This window comes from Corvus moneduloides, chromosome 3 (assembly GCF_009650955.1).
Source record: "Corvus moneduloides isolate bCorMon1 chromosome 3, bCorMon1.pri, whole genome shotgun sequence".
NCBI lineage: Eukaryota > Metazoa > Chordata > Aves > Passeriformes > Corvidae > Corvus > Corvus moneduloides.
This window is the reverse complement of record NC_045478.1, coordinates 29641597-29665364: the sequence shown is the minus strand read 5'-3', so window position 1 is coordinate 29665364 and position 23768 is coordinate 29641597. Positions and strand designations below refer to the sequence as shown.

The 23768-nt window shown below is 35.3% G+C and overlaps 1 protein-coding gene across 3 annotated transcripts in view; it reads left to right on the top strand.

Annotated features, from left to right (window-relative positions):
• The window catches only part of EYS (eyes shut homolog), an 855823-nt gene that overhangs the window by 155709 nt on the left and 676346 nt on the right, over positions 1 to 23768 (top strand). For all 3 annotated transcript variants that reach the window (XM_032104713.1, XM_032104714.1, XM_032104715.1), the window contains 4 exons: positions 515 to 674; positions 16349 to 16453; positions 16722 to 16861; positions 20475 to 20641. In XM_032104713.1, coding sequence (XP_031960604.1) covers positions 515 to 674; positions 16349 to 16453; positions 16722 to 16861; positions 20475 to 20641 — 572 coding nt within the window. The remainder of the gene's footprint in view (positions 1 to 514; positions 675 to 16348; positions 16454 to 16721; positions 16862 to 20474; positions 20642 to 23768) is intronic.

Here is a 23768-nt window from a genome sequence, read left to right as displayed (position 1 = left end):
TATAAGCTTCACATCTTCCCCTTTCCTCTGAATAAACCGTTTTAATTTATTTTATTTAAAAGGTAGGGTGTGCGTGTATAACAGAAACCCTGTACTACATTTTCTGATTACTGGTTGGTGACTGTTTCTCTTGTAGGCTTTGTTAGCATCACTGCCCAATTTCTCCTTCATCTCTAGGCCTTTAAAATCCTTTTAACACACTCAGTTCTTCTGTTCCTGCTGGCATTTTTATCCCTTACAACCAGTAATTATCTCGCCATTTCCTCCACCTCATGTGTCCCTTTTTCCCACAATTTTTCAACAGATATGGTAGATGAGTTCTGCCTCTCTCAACTGTTTTACCATGTGCAAATACAGGCATGAATAATAGTCTCAGCTGGATGCAACACTCTGCATTCTACCACACTTTTACTTGGTATTAAAATACGAGACTCAAAGAAAATTCTACAAACTTTCACATTGCATTTTCATTTTGGGTTTTCTGTTTGTTTGTTTGTGTGTTTGTTATATCTAGTGCCTCTGTGCACCTGGATGGACAGGAGAAGTTTGCCAATTTGCTGAAAACGCATGTTTAATTTATCCAAATAATTGTTCTGATGGAGCAACTTGCATTGATATGAGTCAACAGAGAAAACAACCTTTGCTTCAGTGTTTGTGTCCTCGTGATTTTACAGGTAAGGCATATAAAAATCATGTAGAAATTTGTAGTTTCATTTCCTTTCAAATATTCAAATATAAGAATGCTGGATTTTAAAGAAACAAGGGATAGAGAAATATTTGGAGGAGTAAGCACACCTCTCTGCATTTCCTGCCCTCCGCTGTGTTGCCTATGAAATCTAAATGGAGTTTACAGGTTAATTTGAATCTTCCAATTAAGGTTACAGTAAGAATAGACCTAGAATAAGCTTCAGCTTCAGTTTGAGACTAAGTGTATGTCTATGTATAGAAGTCCTGCATGTGAGCTACATGTCTGACAGCTAATTATAGTTCCTGGATACCTAATTGATGAGAGAAACGGAGTTCAGGATGTTTGTTAGTTTGTATCAGCCTGTATTTACTCAGATAATTTTACTTTTTGAGAGCTGAATTCCACCTCCTATTTTAATTCCTTAGTGGACCACCAGTGATTTATTAATTTAATTTGGTGTGGGATTAACTGATTCATTTTATTTAACTAAAGCCTAGTCTTTAAGGATCTCTGTATTGTCAGTAAGTCAGATTTCAGAGGAGGATTATAACCACTGTGTCAGATATTTGTTAGTCATTGACACAATTTATTCAGCAGTGTTTCTCTTTTAATTAGAAAAGAAGCCTGAAAGAGTAGCTTATATTAACCACATTGATATTTTAAGTGACAAAGAAAATAATTTCTGATTTTTTCCTCCAGCCTTATCCTTTAAATAGAAGCTCATTGAAGGTGGATCCTAAAATCCTTCATTAATCTTTTTCTAGAGAGGTAACTGAAAGAGAAGATTCAAATGTGATTTGCTGCAGGTTTAGGTTAATATTATGGAAAGAGATATTAGCCATATGTACATCAATTTAAAGATGAGTGCCAAAAATATTAAGAGAACTTAAAAAATAACCAGGTGAAATATAGAAACAATGTTTATTACCCAAAGAATGAAAATTAATTTAATTTAAAGAACTGATACACAGAGAAAACAGACTTTAAATCTACTACCATTGAAAAAGAAATCATAGGATAATAACCCAGAGGTTTAACTATCAACCTTTCTTTTCACTTCTCTATTATCACTGTTAGGGTTTTATTTTTTCAATCTGTGCTTGACTTTTTTTTATTGGTGTGACATCTAAAATTATGGATTTGTAAATAAAAGTACCGTTTCACTATAATACTTTACGGCTTTTGAGATCATTTAAGGTCTCTAGTGTACAATATGATCATGAAACAAAAGTTTAACAGGTTACAATAAATGGCAATAAATATATGCAATTAATAGAATTAAACCTTACTAAACACTGAGTCATGACTGAATTCAAGTGGAAACAACCTTGTTGTTCAGGGACATCTTGCTATGAGGCCAAGATTCTTTCTCTTGTGGATTCTCATTGTACGAGTTCTATGTATTGCAATAGAATTTTTTTTTTTTACTTTTTCTGTTTTTAAATAACCAGTTACTTTTTCAGTCTTGATCCATAAAAAAATGTCATTTATACCTGTTTATTGTTTCACTTATGTGCTTGGAAATGGAAAAAGGGAAGGGAAATGTAGTAGCAATTTTGGCACATTTACTTGATTCTGAATTAAATAGTTTCTGCAACCAGAAAAGCTATTGTAGTTTCACATCTATTGGTTCTTAATTGTATTTTAAAATTATAACCACTACAGCTGTATCTTTTGCATTAACATTTAAATCATGCTTGGAACAGACATCTTAGGGAACACAAAATATGACATGATGTAACATTCTCAGCTATGAAAAGCAGAACTTTGATTTAAAAAGTAATAAACCTACTTCAATTTGATTCCATACTCTTTAAGAAAACCTTGTAGAAACTTAACATATACACATGCAATTTTAAACTATATGTTTCTGTTTATATGTAAAAAGCATTTTGGGTCATTTACTGAGAAAAATATACCCATGCTTGGTTTAAATGCTCAAAGGAGAATAAAGGGTTATAAAATATAGTTATTTTTGTTGAATAGGTGTCATTATTTTTGTGCTTTCAATTTCTTTCTACATTTTCATTTTTCTCTTCTCTGAAAGTGGATAAAAACCTTTGAATCTACAACAGTGCTTGTAAGTAACATGGTTTATGACATCTCAACAATCCATATCAGCAATTTCTCAGGTCCTGCACAGTAGACCAATTGTCCTTGAATAAACTTCCTCAAATTTATTACTATCTTTTCCTAGAGCATTCATATTGGCAGGGATTGATTTGGCATGTTAGACACTTCATTCTAACTTCACAGAAAAGTCCTTTTATTAAAATAATCTTACTACTGCTAAAATAAACTGAATCCCAAGAAAATTCAACACTCATTAAGATTGTTCACAGACTTATCCATAATTTTTCTCTTTTATTGTTTTATTGAGTTGAGATAGATCTGCTAATTTCTACAGGTATATGGGAAATGTATATAAACATACTTTGATGGAGATTGCACTATTGAACTATGTAGGATACTTGAAACAGTATTCTGTAGAAAGTATCTCTACTGGCATAATAACTAATGTCCCAGAGAACAAGATACGGGCTATAAAAGATCCTATACCTTTCACAGTCTAAGTAAGGCAATATTTATACTAGTGAACAAAGAAATTACATGGCCTAGTTTAAATCCTTCTCTCTGGTCAAATCCACATTTTTAATTTCTTTTGTTCTCAAGGATACAGTGGTGACATATTTTAAACCTGGTGAGCAGCTAAGTACCAAACACCTAGTTGTTCATTCTTCCCCAGTGGGGTGGTGGAAAGAATCAGAAGCACAAAAGTAAGAAAACTTGAGATAAAGATAAATCATTAGGTCAAGCAAAAGCACATAGGTGTGTAGAGAAACGGCTGAGTGAACAGGGACATGTATACATGCACAATCCAAGCTATATTAGTGAACTGTCCTTGACTAGGGAAAAAAGAGAAGAGCAATGCTGATGTGGCAAGCCGACAGGATGTTGGGGAGGGGGATGCTGACCATAGAAAGAGAAAAACTTATGTTAGTTAGTTGCTTGCATATTAATCTGTAACCAATCGCTTGCTATTAAAGGCTGCGTGAACAGTAGCTGTAACCCAGTAGTATGGAGCTTGCTTATTTATGCGTGCTTGGGGAATTAGAGTATAACTATGGGTGTGACAATAGAATAAACGGAGTTCCATCATATCTCTGTGAGAAGCGTGGTTCATCCCGGCAGATCTCTGGCTATTTAGGTGAAGCAAAATAAGGAATCCATTCAGTACGTGCTGTTAGCAGGCAGGAATTCAGCCATTTCTAGAATATTTGGGGAAGGTCTCTATTTCATGTCAAAGTAGAGTGGTAATCTCTTAAGTCTAAAAACTCAAATAGACAAAAAAAGTAATATTTTTTTTTCTCACAGCTCTAATCCCTATTGTAAAGGTGAGCAAGTAAAGGAACTTTTGTAGCATCATGGGAGGTCCCTATATCACAGGAGCGTTACTGGAATTACACAGCAGTATCTGTCTCAGCAACAGATGATGCCATTTTAAGCTTTGTTCATTGCACTTTATATGTTATTGCCATTGTCACCTCTGAAAAAGAAATGGTTAGTGCACATAGATCCCAAACATCAGCAACCATGTAGTAAAATAACAGAATAAAAGAAGCCACTTGTTAAGTACTGCTACAGGAAATTGCTCAGAATACTTACATTCATAGGTGAACAAAAAGGGAACAGCTTGTTGCTTTTCAGAAGACTCAATTTTTTTTTAAAGAAGAACTTTCAGAGATAACTGACAGAAAGCAATAATAACAACTGAAGTACTTCTTGTTCTAATCCTCTTCAGCAGATACCCAGAAACATTACCTGCTGTTTAAAATGCCTTTTAGGAAGTGTGTTTATATAGCATTAGTTAGGGTGAAAGGAAAATAATTTTATGTAGCCTGTTCCTTTAACTTTGCTCCCAATGCAGGTGTCTCCCAATGCCAGTAAAAGTCCAAGAAAAAACATGAGTTACACTGACTCTATAAATCAGAATGATAGCATGTACTGAATTGGAAGGGACCCACAAAGATCACCATGCCCAAGTCCTGGCTCTGCACAAAACCATGCCAAAAATCACACCACATGCCTGAGAACATTGTACGAACACTTACTGAGGTCTGTCAGGCTTGGTGCTGTGACCACTGCCCTGGGGAGCCTGTTCCAGTGCCCAACCACCCCCTGGGGGAAGAACCTTCTCCTGATACTCAACCTAAACCTTCCTCAACTCAGCTTCATGCCACTTGCTTGAGTCCTGTCACTGGTCACCACAGAGAAGAGATTGGTACCTACCCCTCCTCTTCCCCTCCTGAGGATGTCGAAGATGACAATGAGGTCTCCCCTCAGTCTCTTCGGAAAAGACCAAGTGATCTCAGCTGCTCTTCATGTGGTTCCTTTCAAGGCCTTCAGCCCTTTGTGGCCCTTCTTTGGATGCTCTCCAATAGCTTTATATCCATCTCATATTGTGATGCCCAAAACTGCACCCAGGACTCAAGGTGATGCCTCACCAGAAGGTGTGTTGTAAGGACACCAATCCTTACAAAGACCACTCACCTAAGACGATAGGAAGCTGAATTAAATGGAAACACAACAGTTTCAGTTCATCGAGGGCATTTGACTGTACTAATTGCAATGAAAGGATAGAGAAGTAAGCAATGAAAAAATAAAAAGGGTACATTCTCCATACTGGCATAATATTTAATATGAAGCAGATGAACTCCTAAAAAGTAAATGAGGGCTAGGGCTAATGTCTGATATTGTAGCCTACTTGTAGTTATTCCAAGCAGACTGTGATCTACAGTAGTTCAAGACAACAATTTTTTTCTCAGGTCTTGATTTCCACACAAAATACTAAGGCTATTAAAATTTTTGTGCTGAAAATACTTCTATTATTTTGGCATGCAGCAATTGCATGAAAAGTCGGAAGACTATGAAAATATTCTACATGATAATTCATAGAGAAATGTAATATCAATATTTAAGTTCTGCCTGCTTTTAAAATGGAATAAAATGTTTTCAGTGCAGGGGGATATTTATGAGTATGTTCCTATTTCTTAGTAGTTCAGTTTCTAGTTTAATTTGTTGTGCACAATATATTTTGCCCATTTGAATAAGAAAGAATTTTGATGGAGTTTTTGTTCATCAAGAATAGTTACAGTTAACTTAAAGATGGTGTTGTTTTCTAAGAAGCATAGATGCATTAAGATCTGGATTTCTAAGCATATGATTAGTAAAGTTCTCACCTGGAAGACATGCTTTAAAATACATCCTTAAACTTGGCATGTGGAACCCTCCAGATAGCTACACCTGCTCATGAACTCCAAAAATGACTTCCACCCACCTCTGTCAACCTTGTATTTTTTAAGAGAAGTACGAGTTACTTGACTTTCTGGGACTATTAGCCCAGAACTCAAACAAAAGAGACATTTTACATCATTAACTGAATATTTTAAAAGTAGCAAAATTTCAGAGACCTAGCAGTAGTGTTTCCTATTCACAATGTGTTCCTGTGAAAGTCTGACCTCAAGTCCAGGTGCATATAAAACAACCTACCATTTTATTCTCCTGCTTCCCACTTCTACCAACCTACCATGCCTCATTTTATTAAGGCATACAACTCCCAGATTTACCTGTCAGGGAGTTAGAACTGTGCTGATTTGCTTTAGTTTGTCTGACTCTTCTGGGTTTACAGCTATTGATGTCTATCCTTTCCTGTTTTACTCATTCAGAGTAAAACTTAAAAGGTTTTTTTTCTCTCTGGATAGTTTCTAAGACTCTTATTGAGAACACCACTGCATTATTCATTCTCATTCCCAAATATATAAAGCTCCTCTTAGTGACAAGGGAAACTGCAGTTTTCTCTAAAAATTCAAAGAGGTAGCTGGATAGATAGTGAACATTCAAATAGCTATATATCACACCCACAAAAAAAATCACATCAATAGGAAACATGAGGGATGTAGGCCTTTTATGTAAAATCAGTCAAAAAGTCTTCTGAAAAAGTTGAAGTGGTTGAAAAAGCTAATTATCTATAATAACCATAGAAACATTCTTTTCTGCTTGTCAGCTGAACCTGTGTTCACTCAGCCAAGTACACCATTTTAGATCTTACCAAGGTACAAAAATTTTCAACTGTATTATAAACCACCTATCATGCTAATTAAAACATGATAAGATATGCAGTGTAGATATAATTATAGCATGTTTAAAAATATATAATGCATTGGAAAGATGAATAACACTATAATGTAGATCTAGTGACAGTTTTCATTACAAAGCTGATCTCCGTAGCTCTGTTTTAGTTCTTTAAAAGACCTCAGACTTATATCTTTTAGCTTTGAATATCAACTTTCCTCTTTAAAGCATGGATAATCAGGCTAGCTGCATATTGCTTACTTTTTCTCAGACACAATGTACACCATCATTAGCTGACATAGTCTACTGTATTTCCACTGAAGCTGGAATAATTTTAATACATGAACTAAATATTCTAGACTTGCTTATGCTGTATCTCAACTTTTGTGCTCAGTAGTTGTTCCTTCTATTAAAAAAAAACCAAACAACCCAAATGAATTCTGAAATATGGTATACAATACCACTTTCTTACAGATTTAAAACATGGCTTAATCTGTGTTAATGATGTCTCTTATTGATGTGTATTTTTCTTGTCACATAGGCAGACTTCTTAGGCACTTTAAGACCTTTTTTTGCTTTGTTTTGTTTATTTGGGTTTTTTAACCTGAATCACATCAGAAAGTTACATTCAAGCAACAACTTCTAAACTTAAGTCTTCACTCTGGGACTCTCTGAATAGCTCAGGTTTACTTTTTCTGCAATATACTTGCTTCAATTTCTATTTACTGAGATGTATATCACTTTAGACACATGTTCCTTCAAAATATTTGACTTCTTTAGGTTTGTTTTTATTATACCTTTCTCCTCAGCATTTACAACCAATTTAGTAAAAATTCCAGATAGGAGGTTTAATTTACTTTTCAGATCAGAACATTTCAGATAAGAATATTAAATGATATTGGAATTTACATCAGAGTACTGCATCCAGTCCTATAGCCCTCAGTACAGGAAAGGTATGGAGCCAGTGCAGAGGACTGGAACAATTCTCCTATGAGGAAAGGCTAAGAGGGCTGGTGTTGTTCAGTTTGGAGAAGGTTCTTTAAACACTTTATTGAGGCCTTTCAATACTCCAGCTTATAAAGAAACTGAAAAGGAGCTTTTTACAAGGGTCTGTAGCACTAAGAGAAGGGGTAATGACTTTAAATTGAAAGAGAATAAATTTACACTAGATATATGTTGCAGCAGTTGTGGCTGCCACTGGAGTGGTTAGAGAGCCAGAAGGCCCAAGTGCAGCCTTGAACTCATGGTGGGCCGGCTCCAAGATTTAACATCTCCCTCTAGCTCATGGCGAGTTCCCACAAGCCTTTGTTTCCGTAGGTAGATCAATGATTGCTGGTTGGCCCGTTGGGCCTCCACCCCCTTTTCTGTATGTCCCTGTCAATATGTATATTTCCTGTTTAATAGGTATAAGTTTTAGAATGTTCCCTGTTTCTCAATGCCCCATTGGTTCCCTTCTCCCATCCTATTGGTGTATTGGTTGTCAGTCTGTGCCCTTTCCGCCCCCTGGCCCTCTCCTGATTGGTTGTTCATCCCCCTATAAAACCCCTGGACCCTCCACTATCCTGGTCTTTCATCCCTGGACCCTTCCTGGAATAAACCTGTGCATAACCATGCTGGAGACCCCTCTCAGATCCTTCATCAGTGGTCAACAATTTTGGTGTGCCTGTGTGTGTGACTGTGCTCTCAATTGCACTGGTAGTTGTGGGTGTTTGCATGGCAGCTCCAGAGCTCCTCCTGGGTGTCTCCAATGAGGATTGGCCTCTCTGAGACTGCCGGATTCCTCAAGGACACTCGGGGAAGACGTAGTGCTTATTCCCCCGGCCGACACAGCAGGCTGCATCAGCTATAAGGAAGAAATTTTTCAGAATGAGAGTTGTGAAACACTGGACCAGGTTGCCCAGAGATGTTATAAATGCCCCATCTGTGGAAGCATTCAAGGACGAGTTGGACTGGACTCCGAGCAACCTGAGTTAAAGATGTCCCTGCTCATTGCAGGAGGCTTAGAGTAAATGATCTTTAAAGGTGTCCTTCAACCCAATTTATTCTCTTATCTCACAATCAATCTTTCTCTCACCCACCCAAATTTGGACTGCTGCCTCAGTGCATTGACATTTACCTTTACTCCAGGCTCATAACCCATTATCTTATTCTCAATTCAGAATCTTTGTATCCGAATAATTAAGACTCAATTTGCCAAGGATTATTTTCTAAAACTTAAAAAACTCCACCTCCTCTCTGGAACCCAAGTGTGATGTTCAAGAGTCTTCCAGAGAGCAGAGGAGCTGGCAAGTATGGTGCTTTTTATCTGGGCTGGGTAGGATGCTCTTTATGGAATTTACCCTCTCTCTGTGTCTCTGTGAATGCTTGTTCTGTATTATTTCATATTTCACATATGATGAGTGAAAAAGGATCAAGCTAGACGAAATTTCTCTGTTCCAGGAATGAAAATTGTTTTGTATATTGTCCTAACATCCTGTTGTGGTTTTTATATGAACGAGATTTTTTAACAAGACATATAAAGAGCACTTGGAACAACAGCAGAAGAAACAAACAAAACCTTCACAAGAGGATAAGAGACTCTTTGAAAGAGAGGTCTGCAAAAGACTTTGCCAAGAGATGAATCTTTATGACCAGATTTCCAGCTAAATCCTGAATGCAGCTAAGAGAAAGGACAGATAATCTATTAAATGGTCAAAAGTCTAATTGCATGTTCCAGAATAATGAGTTCATTTAAGAGCCAAGGTTATTAAAATATATCTCAAACAAATTTAAAGACATTCTGAAAAAGGATCTCAGCTAAAGACTGTGGTTAAACAACAGCTGCAGAGGAACTTTCAGAAAGGACTATTCTTAAGTGCCCTTACATGATTAATTGCATTCTAAACCAGGAGAAGGTAGAATTTTAACTGCATATTTAACATTTGAGAATATATGACCGTGTATAATTCATGCAGTAGTAGACAACTGCACTAAAACATCAGCTGACTGTGGTCAGTGGAAGTCTTTTTGAAATTCAGCTCTATGTAAATAAATTATGGTAGCTGATGAATTTTGAGAATAAGCATAATAATGTTTACTTGAACTGGAAAATGTCCATATTATAGTTTGTGTCCCCTTAGTCTGTGAAGCTGGGACAGTACTTAATGAACATGGGTGTTTGACTTTGGCTGCTTTACCTATTAGGACATGGTAGTCTTTATGTGGAAAAGATTATGTTGGTTTCCTAAAAAAGGAAATAGTTTTCTGTAACATTGGTCCACGGTATGGTGTAAATGTGCCTAATCACTTACACTAATCAAAATTTAATCAGACTTAGTGTATGATGAGTTCCAGTCTTGGAATTGTTATTCCTAACCCCAGTAAATTCTTGTTTTTTGTGATCTAATGGAAACTATCCCCTTTATATGTTAATTAGAAAAGCTGTGTCATTAGAAAATATTATCGCATTTTTCTTGGATTTAACTTATTTAATTTCTTTCTCTCAGTAGAATAACTCTTCTTCACAGGGATTTGTGAAACACCATCCAAAAATGGACATAGAAAGGAATTTGGGAAGTAAAATCACTCAAAAAATATAATTAAACCTCCAAACTTTGACAAAAATTTTTTTTTTCAATTATTTTTCAAATACCACTGTAGATAAATATGTTCATTCTAATGCCAGCTGCCATTTCAGATGTCTGTATTATTTTTAATTTTTTTTCATTAAATACAGGGATATGGTAGTAATAATCAATGAGTGAGCTATTTCAGTATGATGTACTTTAGAAATCTAAAATTTAATAATTTAGTCTAAACAAGCTGTCTAGATTTCATCTATGGTTGAAGATTGTCCAGTTTTAAGTTTCCTCAACCCAACTATAGCTAAAATGCCTCCACCGATGAGAACAATAACATGATCCTTTTTTTAATGTTTGGCTGTAGATAGTCAAGAATAACTTTTTTTTATCAGCATGCAATTATATTTGTTCTAAGAAGACTGAAAAAACACATGTATTAATCTTAAATAAATCCTCATTTGAATATTTATGCTAACTGTTCATAAAAGGGTTTTTTCTAATGTCAGAAGCAAGTAATTTAAGCTTGATCAACTGTCAGACAGAACTTTGAACACCTACATGTGTGAATGTCAGATGAGTTCTTTATTTCTACTATTTTTTTATTATTTTTTCATTCACTGAAATTTATTTTGAAAACCACAAAGTTTTATCACTATACCTAGATTTATCTAAGAATACCTTTACTGCTAAGTTCTACACAACTCCAAGGAAAAATGAGGAAATATTCGGAATCCATGAAAACCTATCTTTGAATTTCTAGTGGTTCTAGTAAGTATTATTGTAAGTGGATTGAGTGTGTTTCAAAATAAATAAATTTATAGTTCCAGGACGTGGAATAAAATGTGTAGATTTTAAGTGCTTACAATGTCTGTACCAGGCTTGTCACTCTGTGCTCTCTTTAGGATACATGGGAAGAACTGGAAATTTTAGAGAGCTCTACTCATAAGACCTTTTTTGGACTGAGTTCAGGATGAGGCAAATCATACAAAAAAAAGTGGAATTTTTCATGACCTAAAATGCAATAGCATGGATGTAAATGTCAATATTTCAGAGAGTGAACCTTAACTGCCCGTGCTCTGCCAAAGAGTTTTTGAAGTTCCTACTAGCTTCTTGGTTCAAATGGTTAAAAGTAATGGTTCTGTGAGTATTTCAGCATGTGCACATGTGCACATATGCAATAAATCTAATTGGGTGTTATAACTGCCTTCAAAGACAGGGGAAAAAAAACATAACAAAAAAAAGTCTTGAGTTCTCACTTCATAAAATTGCTTTGATTTTAGAGAAAAATAATGTAAAAATAATTTTAAAAATAATTATGATACCATCCAGTACTTGTGCACGGAAGTGTTAGGTCATGCATTATATTTTGTTTGATAAACTTGTTGCCATATGAAATAGCAAATAGAAAATGTTTAGTGGAGATCATCTCTGTATTCTCTTTATTAGCACACTAGTTGTTACTTACATAGTTTCTAAAAAAAAAGATAACATTAAATTTAGAGCGGAAGTACAAAAATAGACTTGAGCAGAATACAAAAATAGACTAGAGCAGATCACATAAAATTAAAAATATCTCTAGCAGCTACAAGTGCAGCCCAAGTCCTAAGGAATGCAAATTCTGTTTTTATAGGTTAAAATGTTTGGGTCAGTTAAAAATAAAACACACTAGAAGTGCTGGCTTTACTACACTGTGCAATAGAGAAGGCAACTGTGAGTTATACTCTTTTTAAGAACCCTCAGGAAGCTATTTGATAAACTCAGACTTTATGGTACATAAGCCTCTAGGCGATTCTATTATGTTGAAAATCTTTGTTATGTGCAGGGCAGAAGCACACCACATATGCAGTAAAGCCAAAAATGTACTGATAATGTAAATGAAATATTAAAATTAAAATCATTATCAGGATAAATCTAATTACTGCAGAAAATGAGTCAAAATGCAGTTTTAACACAATTTTTAGTTTCTGTCCCTTTTTATGATATCATACTCACTCTTATCCCCCCTCCTCCAGTTCTTAAGTTCAATGGTTTCATAGTGTTGCAGTTGGGAGCAGTCTTGCAGAATCTATAGTCCTTCACTGGAAGGAATGTGACATTCATACTTGGTGATTTCTTCTGCATCTCCAGGATCCACTTAGGGTCATTTCTATATGTCTATTTATACTTTTTCTTCATTGGACTGTAGTTCTATTTTGGATCTTAATTTACATTTTATGGTGGGTCTAAAGTTTTTTTGTTCTTTTTGTTACCCTTAAGACCAGTTTTGTCTGGTTAGAGATCTTCATTCTTTAACTGGGCACTGGTGAAATGTCTATTGTTACAGAGTCTCCCATCTATGATCACCCCAGTGTTCCTCACATCACATCCTGTGTCTCTACTTCTCAAGGTCTTTTGAACCACAAGTGCAATCTCATTCATTTACAGACAGGTTGACATTTACAGACAGGTACCAGCCCTGTATTTGTATACAGCACTGCATTAGACTAGTAAATATGATCGTACTTAGAATATCTACTTGTTCCTATTAAAACTATGGTTATTCCATGCAAAGATAAACAAAAGTAAAGCAGATCAGAAGAAAAAAACTACTGTCACAATTAGGCCAAGTAAAACATCACTGCAGGAAAGACAGATCAAATCTGATGACCCTTAGTCCTTGTAAATTCAGTGCAAAACTTATGGTCTGTTGCTAGAAGAGACAGTGTTGTTTTGCAGGGTTACAGGTAAAAACCCCTCAGTTTACTTTTAGAATTTGTATTGAATTTGACAACTTTCCTTCTTCTGGCCCCAAAGTCCATTTAAAAGATTCTTCACTCTACTGATGTTGTTTCAGCAATGTCACGTTTTAGTCTCTTTAGAATACTTAGGTGAACTTTACCTGGATTGAGTTATTTGTGGTTATTTATTTAAGTAAACTAGTAAGTTTATTATCACGTACAGACATAAGTACGCTAATTTATCTATTTAGCTGGCTGGTACCAACCCCAGAGCTATGTAATTGCTTTAGCTCATCATGGATTCTAAGCTAACAAACACACAGATGAGAAGCAAGGTATATTCTTGCAGGTTTAGTTAATGTGTTAATGCAATTAAATGTCTCATCCCACAGTACACAGAAAGCGGAAGTTGGAAGCTGCATAAAAGGAACATAGAGAAATTAGTTATGTGTGTATGGATGGAGTTAGAAAAGCTAAAGCTAAGCTGGAAATTAAAAGAGCAAGAATCAGGGAGGACAAGAAAGTTCCCTCTAAATACATTGGTAGAAAGAGAAAATTAAGGAAAATAATTAAACAATTTAACTTTTAAGAACATATCCTTATATAAAAAATATATAGGGTCATTTGCAAAAATAAACAGTCCAACAGTAGTCTTTAATCAAAATTTTTCCCTCCTTCTAATGTAAAATTTCTGTATTTTTCCCCTTTGTTCCTTGGCCTGCTGAACTTATTCCTGATAGAAGAATAACATGCTTAATTGTGCACAAAAGTCTTGTTTGAGTTCTCTAAGTACTGCATTTCTCAATTACTCAGCCCTTACTCACTATGAAGTGATAATTAGGCATTAAAAGCTAAGTGGATTACTGTGGAGATCTCTCCTGATATCCATTTATCACTTAATCAGACTTTAATACCATAAATTATGCATTTCTCAGCAGTATTCAGTTTCCAATAAATTTTATAACAGTTTGGAATTACTAGGTTTTCTTGACCTCACTGTGGCAGGGAAAAGTCATAAAGTTTGCTTAAAGGATACAGCCACTATAAGAACTGCAGATTTATAGCAAAATAATTCTTAAAGCCTGTTGGGTTGCACTAATATTTATTCATAAGGGTTTCTTGGACAAGACAATTCCATCCTCATGAATAAACATGAAAAAAAAAATGATCCAAAATACATATTGAGATGAAGTTTTTTCCCAGCTTTTTTTTCCTCCTGATTTTGCCTTCCAAGCCTCATTAAGAAAAACAAAACAAACCCCACAATTCCTAGGAGATTGCAACTTCCTCAGCACACTCAGTTGATTTTGGAATTAAAATATCTATTTATGTGTTAGCATGACTTTTTGCCGGCCACTATTACAGAAAATGGCTTTCTAAAAGTATTAATCATGATGGAATCTCCCCAGAAATGCAGATATTTTGGGTTACCATTAGAGTCAATACAAACAGAGCAAATGAGAGTCTTGTAAATATAAGGTCAGGCTGCGCATACCTTCCCATGTAATATTACATATTATAATAATAATAAACAGCAAGAAGTATCTAATTTCCTATTTTCCTATGTTCTCTATTATTTACATATTACTTAAAAATATTTTAACTCAGCAAGCTTTATAAATTACAGTAAAATATAATCTTGGCTGTTAAAAATTTGATAGATGTTATCAGTGGGAAATTTTTAACTGAGGAGTGAAAGATAAAATAATTATAAAAAATCACTAAAAGCATGCTGGTCAACCTGTCTGTAAATGAATGAGATTGCACTTGTGGTTCAGCACCTGTTGGCCCAAAATAGAGATTTTTGTCCAACATATCACATCATATTCCTCTTTGCATTTACAGAAGTCCATAAAAAAGTCTTTAGCTCTTAGTATGGCACTCCATTCTAGCATATTAAGAGTGATTGAAATTTGCAGAAAATATGGAAGGAGAGACATAGTAATTTTCTTACCAAATGTTATCCTATTAATTTATGTTCTCCTGATGTCTCTAGCTCTAGATAAAAAGGAGAGATGATTAAAAATTTTAAAACAATTTCGTTATTTGAAGTAAATTTATTTCCTTTTTTTTGACATATGAAGAATTTCAAATAGAATATTAACTTCTGACAGAAATTTTACAGAACATATTGTCTGATTTAATAAATTATCTACATTTCTTGTACATTCCTCCCAGACATTTTTCTTCTGTACAGCTCTTCTATGTTTTCTGCTTAAGCCATAAAGTGAAGTAACACTGATTTCAAACAATTTGGTGGTAAAAACATCAGTAATTTACACTTATTGTATTTCTGAAGTTTTCATCTTTGAAATATCTCAAAACTCCTGCACCTTCTTCAAGTTTTCTCAGCAGTGAAGATTTTTTCTCTTTTATCTATTCTTTATCTTTTTGAGACTTGGAAACCACCCCCCCCCCCAAACTCCTGCTGACAAAATAGTAAATTAAGAAAAAAAAATCAAGGAAAAAAACCCAAAGAACATCAATAACAAGGAAAGAAAAATCAAGAATGTGTACACAGAATTCATTACATTGTTTTCAGTACCAAAAAGAATAAAAAGTGAAAGTGTCTTGTTTTTGTCAAATCTACATTTTTGCCAAGACTAATGGTAAACCTGATAGTCTTCATTATTGATTCATATCATGCTGCCAGAGATATATTTCTCTTCAGTACATTTTTTTAGAACTGTCCAGTTACAAGTTCAATTATTTCTTTCTGCTGGGCTAAAACCAGTTTTCAGCTAAATGAGCAAGTTGTTCAGTGAATGACAATAAAGGTTACCTCAGATAAATGTGGACTAGCCCTTTCCTAGCCAAAACAGAGCTCAGAAAATACATAATGAAAGATGTATATAATAGATTCAAAAATCTTGAGTAGATATCAGAATTGACTCACGCAGCAGGAAAAAGAAGAAAATACAAAGGCATTACCCCCTTTCCGTCAATTATTTCCAGGGAAAATCCACCCTCTTCGCTCTGTATCCCCTTCTGGATACATTCTAAAATTGTTTCAAATGCTGAAAAACTATTTTTGGTTTGGCCTTTTTTTTTAACCACCGAGATCTATTTTTTATATGTATGAGTGGAGAGAAAAAGAGTCTGAAAACTTACACAAGATCTTTAACCAATATTCCAGAGATCTTATTTAAAGAAAGTTATTCTATCAATATTACTAATATGACTTATGGTGTTTCTTTAAGAATGTGATATTAATTCCTAACCTTTTAAGGACTTTTTATTTCCTATCTCAGGAGAATTCTGCGAAGTTAAAATTGATAACTGTGGTTCCAATTCATGTGAAAATGGAGGAACATGTATTGTCTATGAAGATCATTTTAAGTGCACTTGCCCTATAGGTGAGCCATTGGAAATTTATTGTATTTTCTAACAGAACAAATAAAATATCACCCTAATATTTATGTTAAGAAATAGCGACATAAAAATAGCAATGTATCTCAACAAATGCAGTGAACATTTTTATGAAGAAACCCACTTTTTCTCTTTGTTCAGGAAATAAAACTGCCAAATAACTCTAGTAGAGTGGTGTTAACTGCTAACACCCTGAACAGACATAATGTCAATATTCTGAATGAACTGTGATTAAACATTCTCTTTGTGGTGCAGGTTTTGAAGGTGAAAGATGTGAACTCGATATTGATGCCTGCCTATTCAACAATATAAGCTGTGCCCCAGGAGCACTGTGTATGGATAAATCTCATGGATTTAATTACACATGTTTATCACCATGTATTGGAAACACAGAGGTAGGATAAAGCAATATATTCCTCCCCAGCATTTTTTTGGGAAATCAAACAACTTACTCTAATAGCAGTGAGCTGATGAAGCCTCATTTCCCACAGGTTTCCTAAACATAGTACTCATTCTTGAGATGTTCTCAGGCTAATATTCCTTTTTCCTGTGTAACATATGCTTGTAAAGGTGCATGATGCGACTAGTCTGGTCATTGTACAACAAACCGTGTAATGCCTGAGCTATGCCTTTCTTGTTCTTTATAGGTTTACTCACTGATGTCTCCTTCTGTCCCCTACTTGCTGCTGCTATATTATGAAACTTGAAGAACTTTAGGCAAATTCTCTTTGCAAAATTTGATGTGTTTAGAAGGTACCAGATAGAAGGCTGATGGTACAGCAATGCAGAGAAAGAATGACAAAAGTTTCATTTCCATTACAAACAAAAAAATAAGAACCACATTCAACAACAAAAAAGCAAGACTAATTAGACTTCAATGGGAGATGAAAATGTGGTTATAAAAAACCTAAATTCGCCTTGCAAGTTACTCTTCAGTGGCCACAGCATATAGAAATGAATACCACTTTTGCGCTTTCAAAGTTTTCTAGAAGAAATTTATTTGTTGTATCATTCTCACTTCCCTTTAGTGACCTTTTCAATTAAATTTGGGTAGGATTCATTCATATCAGGGTGGACTTCGAGTTTTTGGTATGGGTTAAAGTAAAATACTGTTGCACTTTTTTATTATGATAGTTATTTTAAAAGCTCTCTAAATAATGCTATATAGCCTTCTAAATAGCTACACAAACTTGATAATGAGTGTTTTAAAGGTATTATCATTTCTTTTATTGAAATATATGCACCATAAAAATATACTATGCATAGTAGGCAATATGTTTACAAAGAACAACCAATATTTATGTCACCTTGAAGTCCATGACAACACAGGATACTTAGAGAAGATACAGACATATAGTAGGGTTATATGCCTCAAATCCTGCAAAGGGAAGATAGGAGAAGAATAAAGTCCTCTAAGGACTAATTATATTCCCTAGCTGAAATAAAATCTCCTGGTGGTTATTGGAAGAAAGTGATTCTTACATTTCATCAAGACTACATAAAAAGGCAGATTTGTGTTAAAGTACTTGCCACAGACAGAAGTATGATGGTCAGACTGACAAGAATAGACTTGTTTATGGTCTGTTGAAACATAAGATTGTTATTTAAATACATTCCATATCTTTCTTTTCAATTTAAATCTGCTTTAGATTGCATTAACATCTCAAAGCGTAGCACCTTTCTTCACAGTAGGAAGTATCAAAATGACATAAGAATATAATGAACATAATCTTGTGGCAATATTGAAATATTTTTCTTAATTGCCTAAGGTTTTTGGATGGTTTTCTTGAGTATAAGCTTATTTGACCTATTTGAGCTTTGAGAAAATAGTAAGCGTCAAGACAAAATCCAGCCAAAACATATGAATACAAAAGTAAGAAAACAAATAAAAATAATAAGAAAAGAAAATAACAATTCCTATACCATACACATAGAAGGGTTGGTTTTTTTGCATTTCTGTTGAACTGCATTTCTTCAAGATGTTGTCATATTGAATAAGTATCCCAAGGTAAGTCTAAAATTCAGTACAGAGAGCATAACAAAAATTTCTTCATTTTAAGGTCAATTTAAAACTTAATCAAAGACAAATGAATATTAGAATATTTCTGCCAAGGACTGTTATTATTCCAAATCTTAATGACATTATAAAGAGATTCAGACTCAATCAAACTGAAGTACTAGTGCATTAACTCATCTTCTAGACACCATTTTCTTTAAAAACCAATTGATTAGCAGGAGGGGTCTTAATTGCTTTGAAATGAATATGTAGTTATCTGTCTTCATACTGGCAAAATTTTCATGGAAATGAAAATGGAACCGAAAAGTAAAATGAGGAAAGGAGCATTAACTCAGATGTATAAGTTCCTGTATTTTTGAACAATACAGGAAATACTGGTTTAATAAGTAATATTAGTAATTGAAAACAAAAAGGAAAAAAGCTGGTCCAGTCTAAATTTGCCAATTTTTCAATACCTACAAATTGAAAATGAAGAAGCTTCTTATTTTCCCACAGCATAGATGTAATTTATAAACATATAAAGATTCAAGGATAGATTGAATCAGCATTATAATCAAAATGAAAAAAAAAAAAAATCTTTTTTTTTTCCTGATAACCACATATGAAGCTAAATTATACAGCATAGGAACAGTTGCTCTACTATTTCAATGGAAAAATAACAGTTTAGTTCACTGTTGTCCTTCCCAAAACAATCACATTTTAAGGGCAACTGTGAAAATGTTACAGTTAAATTAAAACATAAATGCCTTTTACCAACTAAACAATAAATTGGTACATTGATTTAATACCATTCAGTATTTTAGGTTCTTGGAGATGTATCTTTTTTAATATTACAACATAAAAGATTAAATACCAATGGCTTATTCCATTAAGTTCCATTCCTTTTTTCCCCATTTCTTGGGGAAAAAATCCAACATGTAAAGAAAAAACTCTTCAAGTATCTGGTGGGTTGACTCAGGCTAGATGCCAGGTGGCCATTGAAGCCACTCTATCAGTGCCCCCTGCAACTGGACAGGGGAGAGAAAATGGATTATGACTTGAGATAAGGGCAGGGAGAGATCACTTAACAATTACCATCACCGGCAAAACAGATTTCACTTAGGGAAATTAGTTGAATTTATTACTAACAAAATCAGAGCGGGATAATTAGAAGTAAAACAAATGTTAAAAGCACCTTCCCCCCTTCCTTCCCTTCTTCCTGGGTTTAATTTTATTCCAAATTTTCTACCTCCTCTTCCCTGCAGCAGTGCAGGGATACTAGGAATAGTCAGTTCATCACTTGTTTTTGCCACTGCTTCCTCCTCAGGGAGAGGAGTCCTTCCCCTGCTCCATAGTAGGCTCCTTCCCATGGGAGGCAGTCCTCCACAAACTTTTCCAGTGTGAGACCTTCTCAAGGGCTACAGTTGTTCCCGAACTGTTAACAGCGTAGGTCTCTTCCACAGGCTGCAGTCCTTCAAGAACAGGCTGCTCCAGCATGGGTCTCCCACAGGTTCACAGCCTCCTCTCAGGCATCCACCTTCTCTGGCTTGGGTCTCCTCCAAGGGCTGCAGGTGGATCTCTGCATGCCTTTGGTCCTGCTCGGGCTGCAGGGACACAGCTGCCTTGCCATGGGCTGCACCATGGGCTGCAGGGGAATCTCAGCTCTGGCACCTGGAGCACCTCCTGTCCCTCCTTCTGCACTGACCTTGGTGTCTGCAGAGCTGTTCCTCTCACATGTTCTCACTCTGCTCTTCTCTGGCTGCAATTACTTCTGTGAAATAAGCTTTTTCCTTCTTCTTAACTATGTTACCCCAGAGGCTCTACTACCATCACTGCTGGGCTTGACTTTGGCCAGCAGTGTGTCCATCCCAGAGCTGGCTGGCATCTGTCAGACATGGAGAAGCTTCTGGCAGCTTTTCAGAGAAACCACCTCTATAGCACCTCCCGCTACCAGAACCTGACCATGCAAATTACTAATTGCAATACAATGTATTTGTAATTCTCATCTTCAGGTATGTGCAAATGGAGGTAGTTGCTTTTACGATGAAGAAATTCAGAGATCTCACTGTGTTTGTGCTCTGGGATGGACTGGAAACACATGCCTTGAGAATATTAATGACTGTGAGATAAACCAGTGCCAACATGGAGCCACATGTGAAGACGGAATCAATAAATACAGGTACTAACATGTTCCTTTCTCTACAAGCCTTCATAAAGTATTTCATGCCATATGAAGATATTTTTCCTTTCAGAAAGAATTTTAAAGGGTGTCATTAATGCAGTAATATAATTATCATATTATAAAATGCCACGGAATACTAATTTTCAGTAAGGATGTGCATTCAGTAAAAATGTGTAGTCTGAAGTGTTGCACAGGAAGGAATCACATATATTCCTCTTTGCTGGTCAAAGAAGTTAAACCAACTATGCAAAATCTCACATAAACAAATAATCTATTTTATTAAATGGCAAACACTTTATGAGCCTGGACTGTGTCATGGAGTGTCCTATTAAAATTTGAATGATAATTTATTCTCATTTCAGTTATTGACAAAACCATGAATTATGTGTTCTCCTTAGTGAGCTGTAACATGCTGTAGATATTTGAAAATGAGATTTTATAAGATATGGTGAAAAAATAAACAGGAAAGGTTTTCTTCAATAAGCAGAGTTCAGCTGTTCTTATCAGACTTGAATTATTTATTTTTCCTCTACAAAATCCAGAATAAATAAAACTTCTCCATAATGTTTGTGAATGTATTTTGAAAGACATTATTCTATCCTGTGCCATGTCCTACTTAGAAACACTGTAATTAGTATGCTGTAGTGTTTCTATTTAGGAAAAGATTGCAATAGTGTACAAAATTAAAATAGAAGCAATTGAAGATTTCTTCCACTTCACCTCTATTTTTAAAGTATCTTCTGTAAAAATAACTGAAACTACCAAATAAGCACACAAATGGAGATAAGTGATTGATTCTCAGTATACCAGAGTTCAAGGAATTTTTGTCAAAGAATCCTTATAAAGTAAACATCCTTCCTTTTTACCAGCTTGCAATCGACTCTTGTATCAAATTACTGCATCAAATTTTGGCACTTTTTTAAACTGATAAATCTGTCTTTCCTTCCTTTATCAGGAAAATAATTCTGATAGAACTACAAAGCCATATTTACATTACAAAATCCACTAGCATTTTCTGAGAAATTAGTAGTTCTGAAGACAACTGGCAATAAAGAACTTTTGATTTTAACTCGCTAATCCAGACTCAGTTTACTGACAGAAAACACTTAATTCTTACTTTTTCAGTCTTTGAAAGACAAATTAAATTGACAGATCAGTCTGTTTATCTAAGGAACAGGAAAACATACCATTAAGATCTGAATCTCAGATGGTTGGTTTTGTTAGAAGACAACTTGATCCCAAAAGAACAACACTGGTTATTTTGTCAAGTCAAAATGTAGCATGTTTACTGTGTAATACCTGCCTGTTGAAAGAGCATGGTTGTTGTTCAATGACAGTGAAGCATTTTTTAAAATAAATAAACTCTGCCTGCCTTAAAAATAATGATGTTTCCCAAGTTACTGTTAGCAAGTGAAACAAAAATAATTTCCCCTTTCCAATACATGGTTAAAACCAAAAGAGTACGAGAGGCAATGCTGAATGTAAGTGCACCTAAGTCTAGTGCACAAGTCTAAGGACTTGTAATTTGCATTTCTATCCTAAAATGGGTATAATTTTTTATTAATATTATAAAATATAATATTTTTATCAAAAGCTGTATTTGATGCAAAGTAGTTTCAGGAAGACATAAGAAAACTGTCAGCAGAATATATGGAGAATCGAATGTGTAAGTCCCATTAAGAACCCTACAGACATCCATTTTTAAAACTACTGCAGCCATTCAAAACCTTACTTAATAAGTGAAGAAGATAAAGATATGCCAAAATGTTATATGTTAGTATATTAGTTTTTTATTTACATAAAATTATTGTAAAAATCTAGACTTTTCTCCTAGTTAAGAAATCTTAAATTCTAAATTATTAAACTTTGGTCATAATGTATTTTTCTAGTGGTAGCTTGATATAGTAATGCTAACACAAGGAAACTATCGCTATCCTGAGCTCTCTGCAGCTTCTGTGCCAGAGCATGAGGTGCTGCGATCTTCCAAGAGCGTCTCATTAGCAAAGCCACTCAACAGGATCAGCTACACACTCACACATGAATGCATGGACAAACGCATGGATAGCGTAGTAATATGGGTCAACAGCAAAGAGGCAGGAAGGATCTCTGTATAGAGTTCCATGGGAGCAGTTCATTGTTTCCACACCGTGAAGGATTCCAGGGGCAAAGAGGGAAAAAAAAATCGGAGGGTCCAGGTTTAAGTACGGGAGAGGAGGGCGTATCAGAGACCAATGATCCATGGCACAGGGGCGGTACAAGGGCAGGACTAGGGAATGGGAGCCAGTGGGGAAGCTCTGGGGGAGTGGTGAGGGGCAAAGGCCAATGGGGGGAACCTGGAGTGGAGAACTTTCTATGGCATGGAACATATAAGGCAGCAAGGGGGTGGGGCGGTGTAGTGGCCAACCAGGAACACAGGCCTGGGGTACATTAACAGAACAGAACAAAGCATTCGGGGAGAGGATTTTCTTCTTGCCCTGACCTAGGGAGAATTTTGTTGTACTAGGGACTGTCTTACCCGAGAACTTTCTCTGTTCCTTGTACCACAGACTAACCGGTCACCACAGGAAGCCATGGAAAATATCCAGCTTTGATTCAAGCACATCCTCCTCTTTTAAGATCTCTCATTTTTCAACCCATCATTTTTTCCCAGATAAGAAATAAGTCCTCACCTGAATGAAATGTTTCTAACTTTCTGTCTCCTTGCCATGGCTTGTTCTTTCTGTCCTCCTATTTTGAAATTACTCTTCCAGACTATAGTGTCACATAGATGTATATTTATAGATATATGCAGAGAATTTCCTTTGAGTTCAGAATGGGGAATTGCTCTATGTGAAGGAGGGTGAGTTTTAAACTTTTATACAGTATAATTCTCAGCAAGACTGTATACTAAGAGGCTCATAATTACAGTAAGAACTCTTAGGAGTTGTACTCCTTTGGTTTAGTGAGCCTTCTCTTACAACTAAGTGGCCCCAATCACACTAACACAAAACCTGTAATTAATTCAAATTAATTGTTGACTACCAGCTGAGTCTGTGCTGTTTGAGATACCATAAAGTAAGTCAATCAGCTTTTATTTAAAATGATAACTTCAAAGAATTACTGCTCCTGCCACTGGGTTGATGGT